Source organism: Mustela erminea, chromosome 17 (genome assembly GCF_009829155.1).
Source record: "Mustela erminea isolate mMusErm1 chromosome 17, mMusErm1.Pri, whole genome shotgun sequence".
Lineage (NCBI taxonomy): Eukaryota > Metazoa > Chordata > Mammalia > Carnivora > Mustelidae > Mustela > Mustela erminea.
In genome coordinates, this window is record NC_045630.1 from 41,509,242 (window position 1) to 41,533,671 (window position 24,430).

A 24,430-nucleotide genomic window follows, 5' to 3' on the forward strand; every position below is an offset into this window, starting at 1 on the left:
CCTTAAGGCCTCTTTTATACGTTGAGCACTGTGCTGAGGCTTTGAGTTCAGGCTCTAAATGCACCTCTGCTAGCTACAACACTCTGGGACCTTAATGGTTGCCTTATCCTTGAAATCAAACATGCTTATCACTTGACAGCAAACTCAGAAACAGGGTAAAGAGAGCCAGAGTCTTGAGGGTATGAACCCTCAAGACTCCTGACCCCCTGATTTCCTTTGGGTGGAGACAACATTAAGAAACTATCTACATGTAGACTCTAGTTAGTTATATAAATCTCTGCTACAGGGTGCCTGGGTGGCTCAGTGGTTTAAGCTTCTGCCTTTGGCGCAGGTTGTGGTCTTGGGGTCCTGGGATCAAGCCCCGCATCGGGCTCTCTGCTCAGCAGGAAGCCTGCTTCCCCCTCTCTGCCTGCCTCTCTGCCTACTTGCGATCTCTGTCAAATAAATGAAAAACAAATCTGCCACACCCCTTTGGGGAGGATGTTTAGGATATCCTAATGTTAAGTGTCCTAAATGTTAAGTGTCAACATTTATGTAACATACTATTTAAATCCTGCAAGTGAACTGACACCAGCAGTTTACAAAGAAATGAAAGTAGTGATGCATCAAGTACTTATCCTTTCTTCTAGCATTTAATATTAGTTAATTAGCAAACCAAAATTAACCTAAAACTGTAAGTAGCAACATGAACATGACTTGACATTATTTTGATAAGCTCATATTAAATATAACATAAACTTTTATTTACCAAACTGAAGGGAAAACTAAGAATAGGATAGATATTTCATATTTATCTTTTAAAAGCAGCACTGACCATTTCTTCCAGTTTCCATCATTTACTTTCTTCCTAACATTCGTTTTTTGAACAATGATCCAAGCACTGATAGGCTTGCAGCGCACGGGGGACACTAAACAAAAGCATCACCATTCTGAGTCCGACTCCTCATTGTTCAGGTTCCTGGTTCTGACAGCAACTCCAAAAATATTTATTAAGGAAAAACTGAGGCTTTGTCTAGACAGAAAAAATTTTACTTTATTTAGCAATTCATTTTCTGATTTTTTAATTTATGAGAATTAAAAGGGAAATAAATACAATACTGCAGTATAAATTTGAGATTCAATTCAAAAAATTTAAATTATGTTAAATGTTTTTGTTTCATGTACATGTCTCATTTACTCAAACCATACAATTATACAGAAATTTCACTGGTAATACACAATAAAAAATTGTTCAGTGGTATCACAGGTCATTTTTGAGAATTACTTTTATCATGTTTTCTAATGATGTCCATAAGATTAGCTCCTGTAACCAGATCATTCTGTGTCTGTTTATCTTTCTGTTGTTCCTTTCTTTTCTGGTCATGAAGGTAGGGGGAATTTAACAACTGTGGGGGAAGAATGGATCCTGTGGGTTTCACTCTTTTTGCAATATCCCAGAAGAGTCTTTTTGAATTGTTATTGATGAAAGTAATCGCTGTTCCATGTTGGCCTAATCTTCCCACTCTTCCAACCTGAAATGAAATGCAAAGAACATTTCCAAAATGTTCACATAAAACCTCAATGTCACCTGAAAGAAAATGAAGATTAGTATTTAAAGAGGCTTTACTAAGATTAACATTCATTCGTGTAGCATGTTTTTGAATTGCACATCTCAGTGTAGTTTGTGAAACCAATTTAGTGGACTGCCACCTGCATATTTTTTAATGAAATAGCTTGAACAGAAAATAACAAAGCACCCACACGTAATACCAGTAAGTACTGCTTGTTAAATGTTTGTTTCAGTTACGTATCCTGTGTGTGCATGTGCATGTGTGTATGTGTGTAGGGTGGTAATGACACGAAGATGGTTCTTATCATCAGAAGGTTAGGGTAAAAGCTTTTTGAAAGCTACTGTTTTTAGAACAAGAAGACTATTTGCTTTAGAGTACTTTAGTGCCTCTGAAATGTGAGATTTAAGCAAATTCATTTTTTGCATCGTTATTTCTGATTTTGATAAAATTCAATGGATACAAATTGGTGATGGAAACACACAAGAAACAAAATTTGCTCATTTCCAAATATACTGAGAAATTCTTCAGAAGGAGGGGGTAAATACACAGTCATGGGCAATTATGGCTCCTTAATTTAAATGTAGAACTTAAAATCTATTTTCAGAGTTATTTAAATGAATAGTTGCTGCCAATATACAGGACATTTTAAGGCTTAAAACAAAACAGAACAAAACATGGCCCTCTAGGGAATGAGACTGGGAACAAGTAAGGGAAGGAATGCTATTTTATTTAATTATGTTACTGAATTTATCCAATAAGGCTAAAAATTAATATAAAATATAGCTGCACTCACATACTGGAAGAAAATATTTGCAAATCATGTATCTGGTAAAGGTTTTCTAATATATAAGTAACTTTTACAACTCAGTAACAAAAGGACAACCCGATTTAAAAAGGGGCAAATAATTTAAACAGACATTTCTCCAAAAAAGATATACGAATGGCCAGTATGTACATGAAATCATGTCCATTTGTCACTGGGGAAATTCAGATCAAAACATAAAAGAGAAGGGGGCCTGGGCGGCTCAGTTGGTCAAGAACTGAAGTCCTTTTTCAGGCTCAGCACCCAGCACAGAGTGCCACACTCACTCTCTCTTTAAAATAAATGAAAATAAACAAAAATAAAATCTTAAAAGAACACAAGACAAGGAGGTATCACTTCACACCCTAGCACGGCTATAGTTAATAAGATAATAAGTGCTGTAAAGATTTTGAGAAATTGGAACCCTCATACATCACCGGTGAGGATGTAAAATCATGAAGCCGTGTTGGAAAAGGGCCTATCAGTTCCTCAAAACGATACACACAGAATTACTGTATGATCCAGCAATTCCATTCCCAGGTGTATGCCCAAAAGACGTGAAAATGAAGAAATGTTGGCGAGGATAAGCAGAAAAAGGAAACCTGTGCTCTGTTAACTGGAATGTAATCTGGTATAGCATTTGTGGAAAGCAGTAAGGAATTTCCTCAAAAAATTAAAAATAGAATTACCACATGATCTAGTAATTCCACTACTGGGTATTTACTCAAAAGAACAGGAAAACACTAATTTGAAAAGATAGATGCACTCCTATGTTTACTGCAGTATTATTTACAATAGCTGAATTACAGAAGCAGCCGTGCCACTTCTATGGAAGTGTCCATCCACGGGTGAATGAATAAAGAAGACATGATCTATATATGCCAGAGAGTACTACTTGGCCTTAGAAAGAATGGAATCTTGCCATTTGTAACAACATGGATGAATCTAGACAGTATAATGCTAAATGAAGCCAGTCGTCAGAGAGAAATACTGTATGATTCCACTCACGTGGAATTAACGAACAAAACAAATGAACAAATTAAAAACGACAAAAAAAGAGAGACTTGACCTTAGAGAACAAACTGACAGTTATGGGGGTGGGGAGATGGGTGAAATAAGTGAAGAGAATTAAGAGTGCATTTGTCCTGATAAGCACTGAGTAATGCACTGAATTGCTGAATCACTATATTGCACACCTGAAACTAATAAAATACTGTATTTTAACTGTACTGGAATTAAAACAAAAGAAATGAAAACCTACGTCCACATAAAAACTTGTATATGAATGCTTACAGCAGCATTATTCACAGTAAAAAAAAAAAAGTAGAAACATGCTAAATGTCCAGCAACTCTTGAACAAAGGTGGTATATCCTTACAATGCAATATTACGTAGCAATAAAAAATGTACCGATATATGTATATGGGTAAAACTTGAAAACATCATGTTCAGTGAAAAAAGCCAGAGAAGACCACATACCATATGATTCCATTTATACGAAATTTCTAGAAGAGATAAATCTATAAAGACAGAAAGTAGAGTAGTGGTTGCTTAAGGGATGTGTGTGTGTGTGTGTGTCCGTGTACACGCATGTGCGCATGTGTGAGAGATGAAGGATGGGGAGTGATTGCTGATGGGCTGGGTATGGGGTTTTCTCTTGGGGATGATAAAAATGTCCTAAAATTGTAGTAATAGTTGCACAACTATATGAACATACTAAAACCACTGAATTGTACACTTTCAAGTGGTGAATTATATCAACTGAGACATAATTTATTCTAAGATATTTTATACTGAGATATAAGCTTTTTAAAAAAATAACTGCAATAGTCTACAAACTCTAAAAAACTTAACAAATTTAAAATTATTTCCCCAGAAGCTCTCTGCCCCTAAATTAGAAGCAGACATGCAGGGGCACCTAGGTAGCTCAACTGGTTAAGAGTCCGACTCCTGGTTTCACAACTCAGGACACGATCTCAGGGTTGAGACTGAGCCCCGCATCATCAAGCTCCATGCTCTGATTCTGTCCTTCTCCTTTTGCCTCTCCCCCAAGCTCATGCATGGCTGTCTCTCTCAAATAAATAAATCTTTAAAAGCAGGCACACAGGAATACCTACTATAATTTAAAATACATATATCCTCGGGGTGCCTGGGTGGCCCAGTCAGCTGAGTATCCAACTCTTGGTTTTGGCTCAGATCATGATTATGGGTCCCCAAGTAGGGCTCTGCCCTCAGCGGGGAGTCTGCTTGTCCCTCTCCCTCTGCTCCTTCTCCCACTCATGCTCTCTTTTTTCTCAAATAAACAAAATCTAAAACCAGTCAATCAATCTTAAAAAAGTCCATGTATCCTAAAAAAAACAAATATAAATAAAATGGAATTAAATAAAATACATATATCCTTTGACCGGGCAGATCTCCTACGCATTTACCTTACAAATACACTGCATGAGAGGCATAACTATGCAGGTGGATGTTCAGTGCAGCGTTATTATTATTATTTTTCTAAATAGGCTCCATGCCCGATACGGAGCCCAACATAGGGCTTGAACTCATGACCCTGAGATCAAGACCTGACCTGAGATCAAGAGTCAGATGCTTAACTGACTGAGCCACCCAGATGCCCCGTGCAGCATTATTTAATAACAGAATATTAGAAACATGTGATTTCCATCAAATTCAAAAGGATTCATCAATTAAGATAATCCATACAATAGGTTACCATGCAGCCATGAAAACAGATCAAGCCCTATTAAACAAGTAAAACCATTTAAAGAGTTTAGAACAGGGCCTCCTCGTCATATGGGAAGCATTTTATACACATTAATATTTTTAAAATGATACCTATTATGTATGCTAATAAGGAAAGATGCCTAATACATATTTAATAAAGAAGGCAAGGCATAGACAGTTGGTGTAATATGGTCCCATTTATGTAGTAAGTGTAACTAGGTACGCATATACATGTATATTTGTGTATAAATAGGCATTTATATTTTCTGCACTGTTAACTGCAATATCTACTAAAAGGTAGGAGGGCTACCTTACAAAGACCTATTTATTTATCTTGGGGTCCCTGGGTGGCTCAGTCAGTTGGACATCTGACTAGATTTTGGCTTGGGTCATGATCTCGGGGTCGTGAGATCGAGCCCCACATAGGGCTCCATGCTGGGGAGGGAATCTGTTGTGGAGTCTCTCTCTCTCCCTCCACCACTCCCCCTGTATGCACACGTGCACGTTCTCTCCCTAGAATACACAAACCTTAAAAAAACAAAAAACAAAAAAGGGTGCCTGGGTGGTTCAGTGGCTTAAAGCCTCTGCCTTCAGCTCAGGTCATGATCCCAGGGTCCTGGGATCCAGCCCTGCATCGGGCTCTCTGCTCCACGGAAAGCCTGCTTCCTCCTCTCTCTCTGCCTGCTTGTGATCTCTGTCAAATAAATAAATAAAATCTTTAAAAAAAAGAAAAAAAGAAAGAAAGAGACTTATTTTTCATTTTATATCTTTTGTTGCTTGCATTATTTCTTATTGTGCATCTTCATACTTCACTTACTGAAGCAAGTCAACAAACAATACACTGATACAGAACCAGAAAAGCGGGAGGATATGGGGCCATTCTGAGCAGATGTTAGAAACTCTACAAACATCAAGACCCCCTGAGGCCATAGCTCAGGGTACATTGTGAGTAACTGAGAGCCATAGGACTGACCTTGGGATGGCAAGAAAGAGTTAAATAATTATAATCAGCATATTCTACTTAAGAAGCAAAGGAGTTTCTTAAACATGTTAATATTTTAGAAAGATTACACCCCAAATCACTAAAAGTTTGGAAGAAAATAAGCTTCAGTGATCTGAGCAATCAATTCCTGTGTGCGAGTCAGTTCCGTGATGCACAGGTAACTGAGGCAGCACAGACAGACAGAGGCTCTGCTATATTATTACTAAGTAAAGACACAAGCAACAATGCCTTCAAGGCACTAACAGCATTTCAGTGGGTGATCCCAGCAAATGCGGCATTCAGAGGTAATTCTACGAACATGACAGAAAGGCTTTACTTGAAGAGTCTGTAAGTGATGCCGGAGAAGGAAGACAGGTAGCAGTCAGGGAGATAAGGCGATGCTAACAGAAAGCTCTATTTCTGCTCGAAAGAAGAGCTGCTGTTATCTCTGGCAGCAAAATAAAGAAACAAAACTTTAATAGGTGAAAGTCTAGAACAAATAAGGATATGAAGAAGAGATGAAGACAAGATTTCTAAAAAAAAACCAAATACTTTTAATGGATCAGTTTTATTTTGGCCAGATATATTAACTTAAAACAAAGCCTTTTTTCCCCTTGGTTATAAAAGCCACTTAATATGCTTACTGAATAAGAAATACAAAGGAAGTAAAAATAACCCAAAAACTAGCTACTTAAAATTTTTTTACACTAACATTTTAGGTTATTATTTCTAATAATTTTAACCCATTTTAGGTATACATATAGTTTTTTAAAACAAAATTTAGTTTATATCCATATATACCTATTTTTAAATATTTTATTTTAAAGTAATCTCTACTCCCAACAGGGGGGTCGAACTCATAACCCTGAAATCAAGAGTCACATGTCCACCAACTGAGCCAGACAGGCACCCCCATACATATACGTTTTATTTTTTTATTTTTTAAAAGATTTTATTTATTTATTTGACAGAGATCACAAGTAGGCAGAGGCAAGCAGAGAGAGAAGGGAAAGCAGGCTCCCTAATAAGCAGAGAGCCTGATGCGGGGCTCGATCCCAGGACCCTGAGATCATGACCTGAGCCGAAGGCAGAGGCTTAAACACACTGAGCCACCCAGGCATCCCTACATATACGTTTTAAAAACAAAATGATGTGAGAGTTTTTTATGTCTATGATAAAACTTTTTTATCTTTTTAGTTACCATTCTACTGACAATGCCTCACCCAAGAAAACTCACGGTGGAAACATATAAAATCTCTTTACCTGATGCACGTACTCGTCCATACTTGAAGGCATATCAAAATTGACAACCAGCTTGACACTGATCAAGTCTAGGCCTCGTCCCAGGACTCCTGTGCTCACCACAACTTCGTAGTCTCCTTCAAGTAATCCCTTCCCGACAAAGCAACACAATTCATTATTCAGAATTTATCTTACCTGGTTTGATACAATTCAGACATCTTTTCTTTTTTCAAAGCTTTCTTCATCAATATTGTTGTTGCCAAATCTTTTCAATAAGTTAAGGTCTTAATATAACTGAGGAACATGTGTAGTTTAATTCTCCCCAAACCCTCCCCATTCCTGGTATCAAATGTTTTTCTACTAATGTATTCTGGCAAACATTTCCAAGGGTGAATTTATTGCTCTCCCCCAGTCTAAACTGACTTGATTCCAGAAATGGTGGATTCTGAATTAGTAATCTATGTAGTAGATTAATCCCGTAGGGAACAGGCTTATTGCTCCCAAAACACAGAAGCCTGAGCAAGAGGAACAATTAGCTCACAGTCCTGCCTGCCTGAAATTCTTGCAGTCATTAAAAAAGTCTGCTTTAAAAACCTGCTGGTAATATGGGGTCCCTTAAGAAGAGAATGCTGAGTGTCAAACCTTCAATATGTTTTTCCTTTCTGTTTGTGATTTTTCCGAATGTATAGATACGCTTTTTAAACCTGTGATTTTCTGCACTGCCTCGCTTAAGAGATCTGCTCCCAGCTTGCAGTCCACAAATACTAACACTGGAGGCTTGAAGAGCTTCTTATCCTGAAAAATGAAAAACATGTATTTAAAATTATTCATAGAACATAAATCAAAATGGGAAGTTTTTCTGAAAGCATTAGTATAAGCTAGTTATCAAAAGGTTTATAGAGGAAAAATGAGTGTTAAAATGAGTGTTTTCTTTAAAACATGCACAAACAAAAGCACAAAACTCTACTGCCCTTCATGTTTCCTCCATCATTTCATTAATATTGCAAAAACAAGTTTAAAATTTTGAGTGTAATTTAAAATTATAAATACTGTTTATAAGTAAATACAAACTGTATTTAACTTACTACTTTATTTCTTTAATTAATTTTTTTTTAGAAAGAGAGTGCCCAAGCAAGCTGGGGAAGAGAGAGAGGGAGAGAGGAAATTTTAAGCAGGTTCCACGATGAGCAAGGAGCCCAACATGGGGTTCAACCTCAAAACCCTGAGATCATGACCTGATCTGAAACTGAACCCAATGCTTAAGTGACTGAACCACCCAGGCACCCCCTTTCTACTTTAAGTAACTGTGCTTACACATTACGACTCACTTAATAAATTTCTGTTTAAACAAGTTACTGCTGGGACAACCTGGGTGGCTCAGTCAGTTAAGCATCTGCCTTCAGCTCAGGTCATGATCTCAGGGTCCTGGAATCAAGTCCCGCATGAGGCTCCCTGCTCAGCAGGGGAGCCTGCTTCTCCTTCTGCCTACTGTTCCTCCTCCTTGTGATCTCTCTTTCTGACAAATAAATAAATAAAATATTTTTAAAAAATGAGCAAGTTACTGCTAAAAAAATTATATTTCTCAAGGACAGAATGGCCAAGAAAGAACTTGTCTTTATCTAATATATAAAACTACTAAAAATTTTTGAAATAAAAAATATTATTTAGGAATAATCTTGATATTTATGTCCTTCTATAATACAGAAAATGAAAAACAACCCTGCATCCATACAGTATTTATTTGATCCCCACAGAATTCCAAAGTAAAGCAATTTATTATTAAATATCTAGACAAATTACCCAAAAGCTGTATCTAAAAATCGTTATCTTAAGAATTGTAAAAGATGCAAACACTATCTACAAAACAGTGTTGCGTGGTTCACTACTCACATTTAAGATTTCAAATAATTTCTTCTTTTTGGCTGGTTCTTCCACCCACAAAATAATCTGGCGCACACTGGAACAGGGCAGGTTCTTTTCCCCAGTGATAATTCTCACAGGATTCTGCAGAAGCTGGCTTGCTAGTTGTTCTATGCTAGCTGGAATTGTAGCTGAAACCAAAATGGTCTGACAATCATTAGGAACGTTTTCCAAAATGTCAAGCACTTGCTGTTGAAAGCCCATCTTTAACATGGTATCGGCCTAAAATGAAATCATTTTAAAGTTAGTCCTACTTGACATTAAAACCCTGAGCCACCCAAGGAAAAAAAAGATATGATTAAGAACATGAAAAATCAAAAACTTCTGCACAGAATATACTACAATGTCAAAATATAAAGAATTGGGAAAATATATATTTATATAAACTTATACATTGTATAATTACATGTTTTTAGTAATATACAAAGATTTTTATGGCATTATTAATACTGGCAACAAATGTATAAACCCTAAATATCCATCAATAGGGGATCTGGGAAATAAAATATGGTAGAGCCATATACTACAACACTGTGCTATCATTAATTATGAGAAGAAAGTCCTTTATTAAATGATACTCACTGCTAGGAGGAAAAAAGCAAAGTGCAGAACACTATGTATAACGTGGTGGTACCATTTGCATATAAACCCAAGAAACTCAATTGCTAACTCTGGGGAAAGGGCCTGCAGGCTGTGGAAGGGAATGCAATAAAATTTTTCATTTTATAGCTTTTAGCAAAGTTTGGGGTTTTTTTTGTTTTTGTTTTTTTGTTTTACCATGGACATATATTTATAATAAAATATTAAATAAATTAAAAAAATTTAATGTTGAGGGCTTTTGCTTCTGTATATATTTCTGCATTGCTAGTTTTCAAAAATGATTTATGTATTACTAAGCAAACAAAAAATTTTGTTAGTGCTGCTTTAAAATAATGAAAGATAAAGGCTATCTTGATTTTTAAATACAATCCAGGTATCTATAATTTTGAAAAATAAGATATTAAACTATTTCAGTGTATTTAGACTAAAGCATTGTATTTTTGTTGTTATTTCTTTGTTTTATTTTTTATTTTTTAAGCAGGCTCCATGCCCAGTGTGGGGCTCAAACTCATGTCTCTCAGATCCGGAGTCTGATGCTCTACTGACTGAGCCAGCCAGGCATCCCTAAAGTACTGTATTTTTAAGTGTCCATTAATGTGGAAGTTTAAACACTCATTTTAATATTATTCATTCTATGACATTTAAAAAATCTAAAATAAACATGATGGTCTAGGTTTGATCCTGGCTCTACCTAGGACCTTAAATTAAGCATGTTAATGAATACGCCCTAGTTTTTCCTTTTACAAATGGGAGTGATAATGGTTACCACCCCATGGGGCTGTTATGAGGATTCATGAGATAAAATACTTAAGACCCTTGAGACCACACTCACACACTCACAGCATGGTCTCTATGTTTCAATTTACCATGAGACACAGAGCATGTGCATATGCACATGGCAGTATGTCTTGCAAACATCCCCTGCTTTTCCTCAATAATCCCACTAAGCCCCTCTCATCTTAGGAGATGGCCTCTCTTCTCCAGTTCAGAAAACAGAGAAGCCATCAGAAATAAGTTCTCCCCGTTTCTTTCATCCAAGCTTCCCCACATCTAACCTGTTCACATTAACACGCCCCAAATCCAGCTGTTTCCATCCAGCTCACAGTTGTAAGACCCCCCCTCATCCTGTCACCCCCACAACGGAAGCCATCCACCTCAAGCACCCAGCTTGAACATAAACCATATCTTCTAGTACATAAATCGTATCTGCTACTCCTCTGCTGAAACCCTCCAGTAATTTCCCATCACACATAGACTAAAACCCAACGGCTAACCACAGCCAAAAGTCCTACAGTTTTCATCTTCACCCACTTCTCCGACTTCATCCCCTACCATTCCTCCATGTCACGCCCCACGACTCTATCACACCAGCCTTCTTTCTGTGCTCAGCTACCTAATGCTCGCTCCCACGTTAGCTCCTGCACACTGGCTGTTTTGTTTGAAGCAGTCTTTCCTCCAGATGGATCTCTGCGTGGCTGGCTCCTTCTCATTCAGGTTTCAGCAGAAATGGCGTTCAGGGAACCCTCCTCTGATACTAACCTAACTCCCCAGGTGTCTCTCTCACACAACCTGTGTACCAACATTTGTCATGGCTTATCTCGCCTTCCACTGTATCCTCAAAACCAAGGATAGGGTCTATCATGTAAAAAGCCCTAAATATGCATCTGATGAACAAATAAGCACTCATTAAATCTGAGCACTGAAAAAGCACTGTCAGGCAGCATGCTAGTCAGTGTGTCCCAAATCTCCCTGAAGACAAGAATCACCCAGAAAGAGTTTTTACATATTCCTGGATTCCAACTCAGGCCTACTGAATCAGTATACCCAAGGAAGAGGTGTGGACTTCTATTACATTCACTGAACACACTGGATGATTCTTAACCATTAGAGAAACTTGGACCAACACGGTGCTTGATTGTAGGGATATAGCAAGGAACACAGCACAAGAGAAATGATAACAGTCTATATTCAGGTCAACAGAGCCTAGAGGAAAGAAGGCCGGAAGTCTATCAGGAGAACTGATAGAAGGTTTCAGAGCCATGGACACATAAAGAAGGAAGAGGGGACAGGAGAGAATTCTAGGCTAAAAAACAGATATGTGGAAGACACAGAAGAGTAATAGAGCAGATTTTTCTAATTCTAAAGGAATTATCTTAGTCTCCATGCCTGACCATTTCTGTATCTTCACCCTCCTCTCGAAACAGTGGCTTCTCTCTTCAGGGATATTACTCATTCCCAGTTCCTGCCTGGTCTCTCAGACTACTTCTCTGTTTACTACGGACTCATCTTCAAACTTCACAAGCAGACACTTAGCCCCAGCCCTTGTCCCTCCCTCTCATCTTTCTCCCTTGGAGAAACCAGTGTGGCTCACATGGGTGCTGATGCCACATGGTATTTCCCCTTCATGCACCATTCATAAGAAATTCAACATCTCTAAAACCAACTCAAATATTGTTAAGCCCAACCCATACCCACTTGTCCTTTACTTAAAATTAAAGGCACAACCAGAATTTATAGAGTCTCCTCAACCACCTTCTCCATCTTCTCTCATATTCAGTCATCAGAAGATTCATGAATGATTGATTTACAGTGATTCTCAAATGTACTCGTGCCTCCCACTGCCTCCGCCCTGTCCCTGACCCTGCTCACCTCTTGTCTGGGTTGCTAGCCATTCTGTCCCACAGATTCTTTCTTCTTTAATTTCTCTTTCATGGAGCAGCAGAATAACCTTGCTAAACCACCACTTTCCACATGTGACACCCCAACTCAATAATTTAGAAAGCCTCATTGTTTCCCACATCAAATCCAAAATCCTCTGCCTCTCTTTCAAGGCCCTCTATAATTTGACCCCACCCTAACTACCCAACTTTACTTCCTATTATTTCTCAGGACGAACGCATCAAGCTGGCTGGTCCCTCCATGCTTTGTGCTTGGCCTTTCTGGCTCTGCTCATGTTAGCCTCTTCACCTGGAATACTCGATATGTTCCCTAATTTTCTAAATCCTATTCCATCTGTGGATGACCAGGTAACACCCCATGACATCGGAGAAGCCATTTTTACGGTGCCAATCCACACATTCTCTCATTTCTCCTTTTCACCTTAATTGTCTTGAACAATTAGCATATCATACACAGTGCCATTATTTTACTAACACTTCGTATCAGGAGTCAGCAAACTAAGGTTCTTGAGACAAACACAGGCCTTTATATGTTTTTGTAAATAGAGCTTCAGGAGAAAGCAGTCACACCCGATTATTTACCTACTGTCTCTGGTTGTACTGAGCCGTTGCAGCAGAGACCACGTGGCCCCCAACACCTACAATATTTCCTGTCTGGTCCTTTACAGAAAGAGTCTGCCATTCCCTGGCCTGCACTACACCTTTCAGCAGCACTTCTGGATGTCAGTGTAGGTGATAATGCTCTTGCCTTTACTTCAAGTGGTTGTGTATTTTTCTCTAGTAGGACTTCAGCACTTTGGAGGCTGTAATAATATTTAAAATTTCTTTGTGATGCCATCCGAACTGACCCAGAGTTGGTCAGTCTGTACCTAAATAGCACTGCTGGGCCAAAGTCAGTCTCAGTACATGATCAGTTATGTAGCTTACCAGTTCATTTCCTGCAATGCTGGAACAGAGGCTGCACAGGACAAGCACTTGGCACAGGTTTGCTTAATGAATACTCCTTTTGTATTCTGAGCACAGCACTGAGGTGCCCTGTGGTGGCTCATTCATTGGCAAAAGTGAAAATGTCGTGGGGAGAAGCAAGCGGAAATGGGATCTCACTTTAAAATCTGAGGATCATTTCTCTGGCTCATAGCATGGTGAGGACGTCAGAACACATGGACTGAGCAACACCGGGAAGCCCACCCGTACTTGCAGGCGGAAGTCAGTCTGACGATAACCGGATGCAGTAAGTCAGCTGACACTAAAGGCACACCAGGCAAGTGCTGACTTAGCAGTACTTTTTAAAGGACTAAATAACAGTTCACAATAGCCAAGATAGAGAAACAACCCAATTTTCCATCAGCGGATGAACAGATAAAAAAAATGAGTTGTATATATACACAATGGAGTATTATTCAGACTTAAAATTCTTTCCTTTTTTTGTAACGTGAACGGACCTGAAGGACACTATACTCAGTGAAGTGAAGTAAGCTAGACAGAAAAAGACAAATATTATACGGTAACACTTACATGTGGGATGTAAAAAAGTTAAAAATAAGAAAATAAAAGTCAAATTCATAGAAATTAGGAGAAAAATGATTGCCAGAGGCTGGAAGGTAGGTGAAACAGGAAGAGATCTAGAGCTAAAGGGTAAAAACTTACAGTTATAAAACAGATAAGGTCTGAAATCATAACAGTTACCATAGTTGGTATCACTGTATTGTATAATTGTAATTTGCTAAGGGAGTAGAATTTAAATGCTCTCTCTCACATACACAAAAGTAAATATGTAAGAAAAAAAAACACAAAAAACTAATAAAAGACTGAATAACATTACATTTACACAAGACTTTTCGGGTCTATGAGACATGTTCACAATCATTACTTCATCCTTGCCACAACTCTGGGAGATTAAATGACTTGCCCAGCATCCCATAGTGGGTGGAGAAAAGGCTCAAATCCTCATCTCGCGGATCTTACTTATGTGTTCTCTCCATATCCTCTGGTACCCTACTGCTACCTCCTGGGACCCACAGTAGGGGGACCACATTACCATCACTGGTCAGCCCCTGGACCCCACATTTCTGATCACTGCTGGGCCCCTGCTCTGTGACTGCTGTTGGGACATGTGTGAAAGTGGGCATGTGATACACTGCAGGCTGAACCAGCCCTTGCCCAGGCTGGGCGGACACATGGCTTTCTGTCCTCATGCCGGTTCACGTGCTGGAATATCATCAGATAAAAACATATTTATTTCACCTTACTAAGCAAACCAAAACAATAAAAACGCCTATATGCTCTATGTTACACTGAAAATCACAACGACAGACACCTATGTCCACACAGAAAAAAATGCAAAAGGTCATCCAACTAAGCAAGATGAATTACTTCCAAACTCCCTCTTGATAGTTATTGGCCACGGACATGTTTATTTTTTATAGGCAAATGACAGCCAGTGTCAAATGTTTAAAAAACTTATCACTGAGGGATGCCTGAGGGGCTCAGTTGTTAAGCGTCTACCTTTGGCTCAAGTCATGATCCTGGGATCGAGCCCTGCTTCGGGCTCCCTGCTCAGCCAGAGGCCAGCTTCTCCCTCTCCCCCTGCTATGTTCCCTCTCTTGTTATGTCTCTCTCTGTCAAATAAATGATAAAGTATTTTAAAATAAATAAATAAATAACTTATCACTGAGAGTATAGTAGATGTTGGATTTGTGTTTTCTGTCAATTAGGAAAAAAAACAGCTGGTTGTATTTGTTAACGTGGTTTAATTTGGGTGCACTACAGGTTAGGGGCAGTGCAACACAGGAGCCAGCTTAAAACTGACTACTGCGACTGAAAATGCCTGAACACACGGTGAGTTTATAGAAGTATAATATACTTTTCATAAATTAAACTATATGACTATGTTCTAAACAACAATTACTTACTTCATCTACTACTACAATTTTTATACCACGGAGTTCTACAGAGCTCTGTTTTATTATATCCAGAAGTCGCCCAGGAGTTGCTATGATAACCTGAAGAACAGAGAAAAAGAAAAAAAATTAGATAATACTCCTTCCTTTCTTCCTTCCTTCCTTCTCTCTGTCCTTACTGAGTGGCTACTATGTGCCAGCCGATGGGCTAAGTACTCAGAATTCAATGATGATTAAGTCACACATAGTCTCTGCTCTCATGAATCTCGCAACATAAAGGAACAGAAAAAACAAACAAATACCCATGAGGTCAGTAGAGTAATAAATGGAAGCATCTATCCAGCCCTAGCTAACATGTAAGTTAAAACCTAAAGGAATAGTGGAAGCCAGTGAGGAGAAGGCAGAGGGAAAACATTCAAGAACCTTCTGAAGCTGGAAAACCACTGAGGTTTCCACTGGGTAAAAAAGGGGAAGACCTGGGTGAGGCTTGAAAGGAGGCAGGGGCCAGACCACAAAAGGCCTAGCAGGCAGGCTGACTGCTATCTGGTCTGTAAACAAAAGCAAATCCCTGAATCCTTCTGGGCCTGCTATGCTGTTTTTAAATTAAAAGGTTGGACAAAAGGATTTCTAAAGTTGCTTAAGGCTCTTAACACTTAGAACATAATAGTTGAAGCAGTGGTAAAAAGTAGGGCCTGTTTGGTCAAACTTCAGTAGGGATCTTAGCTCTAGCAATTGATAATGGTGTGAGTCTCTGTTCTCACGTTCATAAAATGGAAATGATAGTAATTATTGTGAGGATTAAATGAGACAGTGCCTGGTGTAAAGTATAGTAGTTACAAATGATCTCATAAATTTAATTGTATTCCACTTTTCAAGGACACACCGACACAATGGTGAGAAAGATCATGGAGAATGATAAAATTTCAGGGTTGTAGTAAGGATCTATATCTATAGAACTATAGAGTTCCGCTTAGTTTCTTCGGAAATACTATAAACATTTAAATCTGTTGTAGTTATTTTGAACTGAGCTCATCCCTTCTATTTCTACTTATTTTCCCCCCCCCTGCTTTTTTTTTATAAACCTTTCTTTAATGAACTCCCCCCCCATTCTTTTAGTGTGGGAATTTTAATAAATTTATAATAAACTTAATAAAGTCTAAAGTAAATCGATACATTTAGCTTTTTCTTGAGCAACCAAGGGCAAACGATTTAACACCAATCACAACTTTCCTGCACTTACATGCTACAGTCGGCCAGTATTTTACTTCTATTTTTTTTTTTTCAACCCACAGATTGTTCATTATTACTTTTTATTTAGTCAATGTTTGTTCACATCTACCCACATTCTTAGGCTTTTCTTTGCTTGCCATTCTTTCTTTGATCCCACACCTTCCTTTCCAGAATCATCTTCTTTAATGCAGAATATCTTAGTTTCTGTTCTTTTAGATAAGTCTACTGGTAATAAACTCCCTCTCAGTTTTCTATATCTGAAAAGGTCTCTATCTTGCCCTGGCTTTTGAAAGATCACTTTGTTGAACAGACAGACTTTTTCATTTTTTTTTTTCCCCAGGGGGGTATATGTGAAGGACACAGCCTGGCATGGGGAGTGGGCAAGGCACAGGGTGATGAGGGGCCTCTGGAGAAAGGTGACCCTGCACGGGGTGTTGCGGTCTAAGGGGGTGAAGAGGATGCAGGATGGAGTCTAGGAAGGAAGGCATCACTGGGGGGCAGGGGACAGAAATGAGGATGGGCGAATGGTTACATATAAGATGGCTGGTCAAGTAAATAAACATATAAAAGATAACAGGTAGCAGGTTTCTCACTGCCAGAATGATAAATATGGAAACAGGAAGCGCCAAAATGAGTCTTGCTGTGTTGAATTAGAGTTGGAAGTATCGACATGAATTCATGATCTATAATAAATGTAGATCAGAAACACACACTTATGGAACATTCTCTCCTTCCATTCACTGACAGGTCCTAGAAGCAATGGTACCTTAACAACAAAGAGCAATAGCAATGAGCCCAACCAAGAGCCCAGCTCTTGATTTCTAGCTACTATCCTCTACCGAAAGGAATCAGGGCAGCTTGGGGAAAGGCAGGATTCCAGGGCTGAGTCAAGGGAAGAACAATTTAAGCATGAACATCTTCTTCAGATAGAAAGAAAAAAAGTGCTCAAAGAATGATTGGGATATAATAAAAGGCCACAGAAACCAACTTCACAGTGCTTCCACCGCTCAAATTGGGGACAACTGGAGAACCAAAGCAAATCATGGTAATAACGCATTATAATCCTTTAAATATAGTAGGTAATTCTGAGTCATCCTGGAAATTTGGTAAAGCACAAGAAAAATATAATATCAAAGTACTCAAAATACTTAACTAAATACAAAGGCAAAAAATAAACTTTACTTTTACTTTCCAGAAAATATCACCAGTAGAAGGACAGACTGAAATGGTGTATCACCTAAAAGGATGTAATGAAAAGAACAAAGCATCTCTTCTTCCATGATATTCCTTTCAAAGATGCATAACTTGAATCTAATCAATTGAGGGACGTTCTTCAAAGCAAGCAGTTTATAATCCTTAAAAGTGTCAAGATCATGGAAAAAAAAGGAAAGAATAAAGAACTGTTCTAAACTGAAGGAGATGAAAGAGATATGGCAATGGAAGGCAAAATGTGATTCTGAACTGCGTTCTTGTGCTACTGAAAAGAAAAGTTGACAGAATGATTAGTAAAACATGAATGGGCTTTGAGGAGTAAATGATAGCAATGTTTACTCCTGAAGCATTCCAGTGTATCCATGTTAATTTCCGGATTCTGTAACTGTATTGTGGTTACGTGGGATAATGCCCTCGTTTGTAGAAATCACACTCTAAAAGTGTATCAGCTATAGATCCTTAAATAAATGCCATCTTTCTGAGATTTAACTTCTGAACCATAAGACGATATGCCCACAGACCTTCAAGAGCAAATGTGAGGGGCACCTGGGTGGCTCAGTGGGTTAAGCCTCTGCCTTCTGCTCAGGTCATGATCTCAGGGTCCTGGGATCGAGCCCCACATCTGGCTCTCTGCTCAGCGGGGAGCCTGCTTCCTCCTCTCTCTCTCTGCCTGCCTCTCTGCCTACTTGTGGTCTCTGTCTATCAAATAAATAAATAAAATCTTTAAAAAAAAAAAAAGAGCAAATGTGATTAAATGAGGTAGTGCACAGGAGAACATCCAATAGCATTTGGCGTATGACAGCTACTCAATAAATTGTGTTCCTTTCCTATAGAAAACAACCTTAAAAATAAAATTAAGGCTTACGTGGTAAGAATGTAAAGGTTAACCTACAAAAACAAAAATAAAAATAAACAAAGGGTAACCTAAAAATCACACTTACAAGTCGTTACAAAAACAAAACGACACCAAAAAACCCTAGCTCCCACATTGCTTATAATACTTTTCAAAGGCATTGTACCAAATTGGTGCTTACCTTCACATGTTGTCGCAAACGATAAAGCTGTGGGGGTAAGGGTAAGCCCCCTACCAGAAGCACGGTTTTCATGCGTGGCAGACCACTCATCAGTTCTTTAGCTTGGCTCTCTATCTGAATGGCTAGCTCTCTTGTTGGTGTAAGAATGAGAGCAGATGGAGTTTTGCTCTGCAAAGATGTGAAAAACAAGTCTAAAAACGCCGGCAATTAATTCCTGCTGATGTGGACTAAATGTTCAAAGTGATTCTGGGGGTGTTCCCATCAGCCCAACTAGTTATGAACCTTGCCTTTTGTTCCCTGCAAATTTTATCTCCAAAAACCACCGTAAATGGAACCCTTCCTTATATAACAGATATACAGTGAAAAGGTCAAAACTGGGGCCAGGGAGAAACACCCACAATAACCAGGGTGGGAAAACGGAAGGCCAGTTGGACCCTAAAATCTCGAGCCACTCTCTTCAGAAGAGAAAACCAGGAAGATCTGGTTTTCCACCAGTGAGTTTCACTTGTATTTTGAACATCTGGTGTTTTATTTTTTTTCCCTCACATGATCTTCTACAATTCTTTAGTTTTCCAAATTTTCCTCCTTTACCTCTCCTCTCTTTGCCTGTGTTTTATAGTGGTTTCCCTTCCTATCCTACCTCAGACCTCATAAACTCACTAGTCCTTGGCAAATATGTCAGCGAAATTAATTACGTGTAGGAGTGCTTTGCACACTATAAACTAACAAGTAAAGTAAGGTAGCATTATTTTAAGATGAACCACGAATTGCATTGAAGTGTGTATTTTGAACTCTATAATAACTTTCCAACTTTGGTATAAATCCTTTTTTTCAAAACACAAAATCCAAGGAGGCTAAATGGCCCCAAAATTGCAGGTCATTCAGTCGGCAGGATTTTTTTTTTTTCCCCAAAGCAAAAGTATATTTCTTGAAAAGAAAATTTGTTGAAAGAAAATATTTTGTAAGGAAGGCGATTTTTAAGACCTTCAATGAAAAGATCTTTGGTTCAATCCGATAAAAGAAAAATTCCCTAAAATTGTGTTTTTCATAGAAACTATCAGAAGCAAAATCACCAGGAGCAATAATGACTGAAGTTACAGTTTCAGCTTGCAGTTTTAATATAGTTAAGGATGAAACTTTGTCTATACCCGACTTGCTTCTGAGAATAACACCTGAGAATTCTTACCTCACATAAAGCTCGGGTGATAACAGGAAGAAGAAAAGCAGCTGTTTTTCCTGAGCCAGTATCAGCACTGGCCAGAATGTCCCTTCCCAGAAGTCCCACAGGAATCATCTGCATTTGGATGGGGGTTGGAACTTCATAGCCTGATTTCTTCAAGTTGAGATTCAAGGCCTCAGGGAAACCGCAGTGCTCAAAGTCAATAATGGGTCTGGTGACATCTTGCCCTTGAACTACAATTCCTAGCTGCCTTTTAAGATTTTCAATTTGGTCTTCCTGAAGGTTCGAAATAAAGGGGTGCTCTCTATAGACATAAAAAGCATTAAGTGGAGACTCTGGCCCAGAATCCACTTTGTGTGGATCGCTGAGCTTTAATCTTTCTTCCTTTTCCTTTACTTGCAAAAGATGTTTTGCTTTACACTCCAAACTACACACATCCTCATCTGTCTTATCACAGATGTACTCTCCATAACGACCACAAACAACACAGACAGGTTCCCCAGGTTCCGGCCAGCGCTGCGTTTTGGAAAATGACTTAACAGGCTCTTCAGAAAGATCGCTATCCTTCGCATCCTGCTGGGGTCCAACCAAACCAACCTCGGCCAACTGACCAGTTGTACCGGGGAAAGGGCATGGTTCCACGCTACGCCCTTCGGCTTCTTTTGTAACTAACGCATCAGCTCTATCACCTCTGCCTTCAGCCAGCCGCAGGTCTTCTGCATCTGGTTTAATTTTCTTAGCTGTACAACTTTTGCCATCATCATTAGCACTCCTCTTGATTTTGAGAGATCTTGGAACAAACATCCTCCAGTATTCTGTTGAGGAAATCACATAATGAGATGTATTTTACCCTCAAAAAAGTCCACATGTAAAGTACCATATGGCTATCCTGCAGTCAGCCTACAGACCTAGGGCTTTGCCTGCAAGGAGTCAAACAAGGCATCATGACACTACTTAATAGCAAGCTTTCCTTCCATTCACAAATTTCCTCTAGTGGGAAAAAAAAAAAAAAAAAAGAATCCTTTTTCCTTATACATGGGAATGGTGAACCTTTGCACTCTGCTTAATACAGCCTTGTGCATGCAGGCTGCTTCTGCTGACTACTTGCACTTTGAAATACCAAATATTATAGAAATTCTGGAGTAAATCCTTCTATTACATTTTTCACAAAACAGAAGGGATACTTCACAACTGGGATCTTTAAAATCAAAACCAGAAAGCATAGAGAAAAATGCTATTTTAGTAACACGTAGGTATTGCTACGTTCCAAGCACAGTGCTTAGTGCTTCACAAGGGAACCTTCACAAGCCCGTAAAAGGGGCTTCGCACCATCCCCCGCACAGATAGCGCTCGCACACTATGCTGTATTATGTACTGTAATTTTTCACATGAGGAACGTTGGCCATTTAGAGATTAAGCGGCTTGTCCAAGCTCACACCCTTACTAAATGTCAGAACCCGAGCACGGTGGGCTCCAGAACGCAAGCTCTCAAGCACTGCCATGCCTGTTTCCACCAAGAATGTTTAAATGACGTGGATTGTGAAAGGCCTTTAACCTAATTTGGGGACTACTAAACATACTAATAAACATTTCTCGCAAAAAAAAAAAAAAATTCTTAAGCTAAATTACCAGATTCAGTTCTTCCAGAAAAATTCCAACAAAAAGTGCAACTGAAGATCTGGAATTACTGCCCTAAGTCTCCGGGAACGTCAAGGAGGCTGGGGGAGGGACGGCTCTGTATCAGCAGGAAGCGCTTGGGACTGAGGTCCTCGAATGGCGAAACGGAGCAGGCTCCAGCAGGGCGGGCGGCTAGGCCTCCGAGTCCCCCGCGGCCCCCGACCCCTCCCGTCCCAGGCTCCCGGATCCTCCCCTCGGGCGTTGCCCCTCACCGCGGCCCCGCGGCCCCCCACCCAGAGGCGCGTGCACGTCACGGCGCTGCTAGGAGACGGGGCGGGCGGGGCACCGCGTTCCGGCGGGAGGCCCGGGACGAGGCGACAGCAAGGGTGGGAGGGGAACTGCTCACGGGGCGGGGGGAGGGGGTGTATCCTACCGCCGCGGCCTAGCGCCCCGCGTCCCAGAGGAGAGGGAGCCCGACGGGAAGGAGGCCGGAGCTGCCGGGGCCCGCGGCCCGCTCACTGGCGCAGACTTGGGGCCGCGTCCTCTCCCGCTCGGGGCCGGTTTCCTCCTCCCAGCCCTGGGCCAGCCTTCCCTCCGGCAAGCCTGTACTCGCTCGGCCACACTACGGTTCCGAGGGAACGTGCGGAGCGCAAAATCCACTTCTCCGGGTTTTGGGAAAAGACCGCGGCGCGCGTTAGCGCGCGGGAAAGGCGGGGCTACCGTGGGAGGCGGAGCTTGGCTGGGAGCTGGCGGGGGCGGGGAGCGCGAGGGAGGGGCGGGGCCTGGGAAGTGCAGAGCCTTTGGGTGCCCTCTTCCCGGCTCCAGGGCGCTGGTAAATTTCGGATCCTGGCTGGAGCTGGCCAGGTTCTGCAGGGCGGGGCGGATTTGGGGAGCCTCTTGGAAGAATTTACGTAATCGAGTGGGCCGGGACTGCTGAAAAACAGTTTGACCGCCCGGAAAGACTGAAGCTGGTGGCGCGGGAGCCTGGTACCCTTAGAAATTGGGAAGTCTGAGTGTAAAAGGGAGGGGCAGAGACTCCAAAGGCCTGTAATCCCAATCTGCTTTTAGTTGGCAGAATAACTCTGAAATGAAATGGAGTAAGTTTGATGCGGTGCATGTGACATACTGGATCATATTTCCATACTACCAGACCCCACCCAACACCAAAAAGAAAATAAAACAAGTCACTGCTCTTTGTGCCTGTGGATTGCCTTTTCTGTTTTGCTAGACTCTGGAGCCACGTGCCCCAAGCAGCTGGTAGTTAAGGGCTGGGGATGGGGAGAAAGCAGGGAGAGAGGGAAGAGGAAAGCAGAGGTTGATGACTTAAATATTTTAGATTTTAACTGCTTAAAAAATATTTTCAGTCTAGTATTTGATGCATGAAAATAATATTTTGAACAAATACGTTAAATTTTAAAGCATACTGATAATGTGAAAGTCTGTGACTCCACCACATTATTAATATAAGCACATATTCTTCATTTCTTGGATTCTTCCCTTCAGTGACCACAATCCTGAATTTTTCCCTCTCCCTGACATTTTTTTTTTTAATTTTTAAAAAAGATGTTATTTATTTACTTAACACAGAGATCACAAGTAGGCAGAGACGCAGGCAGAGAGAGGGGGGAAAGCAGGTTCCCTGCTGAGCAGAAAGCCCAATGCCGGACTCCGTCCTGGGGACCTTGAGATCACGACCTGAGCTGAAGGCAGAGGCTTAACCCACTGAGCCACCCAGATGCCCCTCCCTGCCATTTTTAGTAGTTTCATCATAGTGTCAACTTTGGGATCCCATAAAATAGTCCATAAGTAGCTCATAATACTATGATCCCATAGTATCAACTATGGGATCCTAATAAAAATTATATTATAAAAATAATATATATCTAGCCTTCTGGCATCCTCTTTTTTACCATTCAGCATGTTTCTTTGATTCCTCAAAGTTAAGTGTAAACAAGCAGTAGAACATTTATTTTTACTGCTATAATATTGTATGTCCGTAAAGCTATTTTTGTGTAGTTATTTATCCATTTTCATGTGGACACTTGAGTTGTCTCCAATATTTTGTGCATGTTAGAGGCAAATTTGCCATGAAGCTAATGAAATTTGAGCTTCGGAGCCCTACAGTCCCTTGCATCCCATCCATATCCGTAAAAGAGGACTCTTGTCAATGTGTTCACGTTGTTATATGTTTTTGTAAAATCTTCAAAAGAAGGATATTTAAACCACAATGGATTAGGACCACTTTTTCTTTACACTCCAGCTTCCACTCCTTTAACACTTCTTAAGTTGGATGGTGATAGATAGCAGCAGGCATTTGGGGATTGAGCCAAAGTGGGTTGAGTTGCAGATACATTTTCTTGAGTTCAGTGGGATGTATTTTATGGGTTTGCAGTCTGTTAATATTAGACTATTGCTTTCCATCCCACTGTAGGAAGGTGTAGGGCCAAATGTCACATCAGGATTTGAATGTGTCCTACAGCATCCAATGCCGGAATTATACACATGTTGAGGAAGAAATATAGTTTGAAATGTCAGGAGCTAGAACCTGGTCTGTAAAAATGTGTTAGATCTGTAAAAGCAAGTAGAGGATCGAGTTCGGACCAATACATAGTCAAATGGAAGTTCTCCCATTAGGAATGTATCCATGATTATATGATTATAAATGTGTTTTACATTTTTTCTTTATTGATGGGAATCATACAAAGTAAAATTTATCAGAATCCCTGAATTTATAGATCACAGACTTAGAACAGA

The 24,430-nt window shown here is 40.0% G+C and overlaps 1 protein-coding gene across 2 annotated transcripts; it reads right to left on the reverse strand.

Moving 5' to 3' along the window:
* Nucleotides 1–1,042: 1,042 nt before the first annotated feature.
* Nucleotides 1,043–22,392, reverse strand: DDX59 (DEAD-box helicase 59). Of its 2 annotated transcripts, none has more exons than XM_032318412.1 (8): nucleotides 22,110–22,392; nucleotides 20,066–20,874; nucleotides 18,880–19,047; nucleotides 15,416–15,505; nucleotides 9,196–9,447; nucleotides 7,948–8,100; nucleotides 7,327–7,455; nucleotides 1,043–1,511 (listed from the first exon to the last, which is right to left on the reverse strand). In XM_032318412.1, the coding sequence occupies exons 2-8, from the start codon at nucleotides 20,861–20,863 to the stop codon at nucleotides 1,248–1,250; spliced, it is 1,854 nt and encodes a 617-aa protein (XP_032174303.1). In that variant the 5' UTR covers nucleotides 20,864–20,874; nucleotides 22,110–22,392; the 3' UTR covers nucleotides 1,043–1,247. The 2 variants fall into 2 exon arrangements, with proteins under 2 accessions (XP_032174303.1, XP_032174302.1); XM_032318411.1 differs by having other exon boundaries at nucleotides 21,689–22,392.
* Between the last annotated feature and the right edge of the window lie 2,038 nt (nucleotides 22,393–24,430).

Excerpts from the sequence above, each read along its gene's own strand:
- DDX59 (XM_032318412.1), bottom strand. The coding sequence starts at position 20,863 with ATGTTTGTTCCAAGATCTCTCAAAATCAAGAGGAGTGCTAATGATGAT. Across the intron at positions 15,506-18,879 it reads GTTTGCGACAACATGTGAAG|GTTATCATAGCAACTCCTGG; the intron begins GTAAGCACCAAT and ends TCTGTTCTTCAG. Across the intron at positions 7,456-7,947 it reads AAAGGAAAAACATATTGAAG|GGATTACTTGAAGGAGACTA; the intron begins GTTTGACACTCA and ends TTTGTCGGGAAG.